General features: G+C 37.8%; 1 protein-coding gene across 2 annotated transcripts in view; it reads right to left on the bottom strand.

Moving 5' to 3' along the window:
• LOC122075447 (probable splicing factor, arginine/serine-rich 6) overlaps nucleotides 1-3,980 on the bottom strand; it is an 11,986-nt gene extending 8,006 nt beyond the window's left edge. The window contains exons 1-5 of one of the 2 annotated variants that reach the window (XM_042640479.1): nucleotides 3,669-3,980; nucleotides 3,052-3,150; nucleotides 2,453-2,880; nucleotides 1,144-1,210; nucleotides 943-996 (exon numbers count right to left, since the gene is read on the bottom strand). In XM_042640479.1, coding sequence (XP_042496413.1) covers nucleotides 943-996; nucleotides 1,144-1,210; nucleotides 2,453-2,880; nucleotides 3,052-3,150; nucleotides 3,669-3,779 — 759 coding nt within the window. In that variant the 5' untranslated portion in view covers nucleotides 3,780-3,980. The remainder of the gene's footprint in view (nucleotides 1-942; nucleotides 997-1,143; nucleotides 1,211-2,452; nucleotides 2,881-3,051; nucleotides 3,151-3,668) is intronic. The other variant, XM_042640478.1, reaches the window with a different exon arrangement.

Below are 3,980 nucleotides of genomic sequence, written 5' to 3'. Positions count from 1 at the left end.
TCTGGGGGAAGTGAAAGGAATACCAATTACATTATAAATCACAAAAAAAAAAAATCATTTCATGTTACGCAATTGCAAGAAATACAACCACAATGTTCTACCATAAATTTTTCTTCTGGTAAGTAACAATTTATTGATATAAAAAAATCGAGCACAAGCTAGTGATACAACGATAACATCAACAAATAAAATTCAAGAAGAAACACAATTCTAGATACAACTCAACATCCTACAGGACCTTCAACCAGAAGCTAAAGTGTTCTACAATAAATTAAAAGTGTAAGCACTTTCTGTTGGCAAAACTCTAGAGCATGAAAAATATTTTGACAGTCACTTCAAACTTCAATTTCAAGAATCAGAACAGATTTCTTCTGTTCTCATAACGACTTCCTTGTCCTAAAACTCACCAATCCTCGTCCCAACCACATGGAGTCAGCAACATTCACTGCTTTGTTAAGCATTAACCCATGTATACATGTTTTCTATCACTTCAACCCAGGTAATCTTTGCCCTTCTCCTTGTCCTTTTACCACACACAATTTGAAACATTTCTCTTCTCAAGGAGCATAAAATGGTTTCACACGAACAAGTCTGAACCAGCTTAAAAAACACTCTCATCCTCCACTACTTTCTTAATGAAATATTTCCACCTTAGTCATCCCTGCATTTAGTAACAACCCCCCCCCCCCCTTTCAGCTATACTCATGTATGAGTTGTTTCTCCATTTCATGTCATCTTTGTACCACTCAACCCAACTTCATTACTTTTCTTTGTCATAGATCTCAAAAATATGGAATTTTATGGTGCATAAATTAAGTAGCTTTCAAATGCAAATAATCAGGTAAAAAATATTGCTATCAAAGCATCAAAATCTGCTCATTATCCTTTTAGTTAAAAGAACAAGATATTCTTCCCAGGCTCAGAGTCAAATTGTAGCCAAACCTCCTTTTGGAGCTCTTCGTGCCTTTGATTTGATGCATCCAGCTGCTCCTTTACCTGATAATACAAACCCACAGTAAGGAGGGTAGGAAAAGAAAAAACAAAAACGAAAACGAAAACAAAAACAAGTGACTAGAATCAACAACATACATGTATATCATATACCTTTGAATCACTAATAATACATGAATATATAGAGCTTACCTGGTCATAGTAATCATCACTGGAGTTTGACGATAGCTCCCTACTATGTCGATCACTGAAACGAGAACTGGCAAGAAAAACATGAAGCATAATGAATTTCAGGTATACTTCATGCGGAAAACTGATAAAAATACCCCAACCAATTTTTAAGAGAATGAAAATAATATTGACGTCGTTTCACAGCTGTCATTACAATATACTTAAATTTTTGGATGTACAATTCATGCTGGATAACAGCCATAACTAGCAGAATTCTTGCTAATGACATCAAGTCAAAACGGACATTAGCAGTATCTTTTTAAATAAACAAAATAATCTCAATGGTTCTTTTTGGAAGGGGGTTGAGGAGTAATCAAACTATCACTTAAAATATTTCTGCTCAAATTTAATCAAACTACAAATGGAATTTTAAATGACAGAAAAATTGAATAATAGATCCTTACACTTTTCATTTTTTGCTTTGACTGGCTAGGAGCTTTGAAAATGAAATTTCTTCACTCATTTACACAATGTGTTTTGGGAGTTGGAGAAGGCTCATTTTAATCAGAACTTCTGGACAGTTATATTTCCTCTTTCTATTTTGGGAAGATAGACCATCATTTTATAATGGAAAAGATTGACAAGACAAGAAGGGCACATCTTCATCATTTATTGCCTTCTTTCCCACCTCCCTCACCAGCCATTCAAGTAAAACAGCAATTTGTTAGCTTTAGTAGACCAAAGCTTGGAGCTCAGTTAGCTCAGGAGAAACAAAGATGCTAGTTCATAGGAAAAAGATCAATAAAGTAAACTCAGAAAGAGTACCAATTGATGAGTTATAAGCATAACATGACACATAACCCCTAGGAAGGGGGTAGCGGAGTTGGCAAGGGACCTTTGCCTCAAGAAGCATGTGGTTCTAGTTCAACTCCTCTTACCTCCTTGGGGCCACTCACACGGGGTGTTGCCATTCACTGCTTTCGATGAAAGTTGAATGATTCTCATTCAACCCCGGTATGACCCAGTCCATGTAGTTGTGGGGTCAGTATGGGCCCGAGGATTAGTCAGGAACTTGTCATTAGCAAAAAACATAACATGGCACAAAGATATTTTGTCTCTTTTTCTCTTTTTTAAACACTTGCATTGTCTGAATTAATGTGCAATAGTTACCTAAATTCAGAAGAATTCTTCGTCAGAACAGTGGCATTCAAGCAAACTGCATCTATTATTTATGATTTTTTGGATACCACAACTGTTGGGTCAACAGAGATACCCTTTCCCTCTCTCAAAACATTAGAAATGCAAGACAATAAAGGATAAAGATGCTTACTCATTCCGAATCCTTGAGTGCGGGTCTTTATCTGTGTCCTTGGTTCTATCAAGGTCATCACCATCTATCTCCCTATCATGGTCCTGGTCTAGATCATGATCCCTATCCCAATCACGATCACGGCTCCTGTTACGCTTCTGTTCATTGTCTTCCAGTTCTCGGTCTCGATCAAGATCCAAGAAACGGTCTCTTGTTCGATCATGATCACGTGAACGTTCATATTCTCTTTCCCGATCACGATCTCGAGACCGATCATTGTATCGATCATGATAACGGTCCCTGTCATGATCATAATTCCTGTCTCGATCTCTGCCTCTGTCCCACTCTGCATCTCTCTCAGAATCCCGACGGAAATTTTCACGATGAAAATTTGGTCTTCCACCTCGGGCCCTTACTTCATTTACTCTTATGACCCGACCACCAATGGTCTAATCAAAAGCTCCACATAGTCACAGGTCTAAAACTCAAAAAAAAAAATTGAGAAGAAATCCAGAATCTGCTATATTTATCTTCCTATGCATCAATACCTTAAAGCAGAACAAGAAGGAGTGCCAAATGACAATACATCATAATCCAAGCAAAGAAAAAGAAAGACATACCCTGCCATTCATTTCATGGATGGCATTATCAGCAGACTTAGGATTTGTAAAAGTAACAAAGCCGTAGCATTTTCCACCAACTTCACGATCATTAATTATCTGCAGACGGATTAGTGGCAAATAGATTAATGCAAAATAGCTAAAATCAAGAGTTTCAGTATGCCCTGTCACTGTATTTCAAGCAACAATGCACTAAAAACCAACAAAATCTTTGAGCAAACCACATCATACACTTCTGCAGACAGACTAAAGCATAAGCTAAACAGGGACAATTTCATGTCGTTCAACTCTATCAGGAGAAACCCATTCCACTACTTAAGTAACTAAGATTCAGAGCACACAGAAACACCATATAACAAGATTACCAAAGCGGAAATTATATCATTCTATAGCCTCAGACTGAAACGAAAGATAAATCTCAGATTCCCCATTGCTAGCAGATAATGAGAGCTTCCAGTTTTGAGTTCATGGACAAGTAACAATTATTATCGGAACAACACAACGATGAACAGAAAATTAAAAGAAACCCAAAACCCTAGTCAAGATGTAAGAAGCAAAACAATGGAAAACCATAAAAAAACCCAAGAAAGGGAGGCAGAGAGAAATTATGGACAGACCTTAACGGCAACGACGGAGCCATAATAATGGAAGGCCTCGCGAAGGGTTTCCTCAGTGGAATCGTAAGGTAATCCGCCCACATAGATCGAATTCTCGTCGTCTATTGTCATCTACTCTACTCTCTCCTACCCACAAAACCCACCGGTGTGAAATGTGAATCCGAACTTTCACAGAACGAACCTTTCTTCCTTGCTAATACTTGCTAACGTTTCGTCTTCCTTCTTCTCTTCCTGAATATTATGTGTAGACTATGTCACTCTAGAGTATAGAGAGACGGGACGAGAGAACGGTGCGCACAGCCGCACATACTG

The sequence above is a fragment of the Macadamia integrifolia genome, chromosome 4, assembly GCF_013358625.1.
Source record: "Macadamia integrifolia cultivar HAES 741 chromosome 4, SCU_Mint_v3, whole genome shotgun sequence".
Lineage (NCBI taxonomy): Eukaryota > Viridiplantae > Streptophyta > Magnoliopsida > Proteales > Proteaceae > Macadamia > Macadamia integrifolia.
The sequence above is the reverse complement of the archived record's forward strand: the minus strand, read 5'-3'. Positions and strand labels throughout refer to the sequence as shown.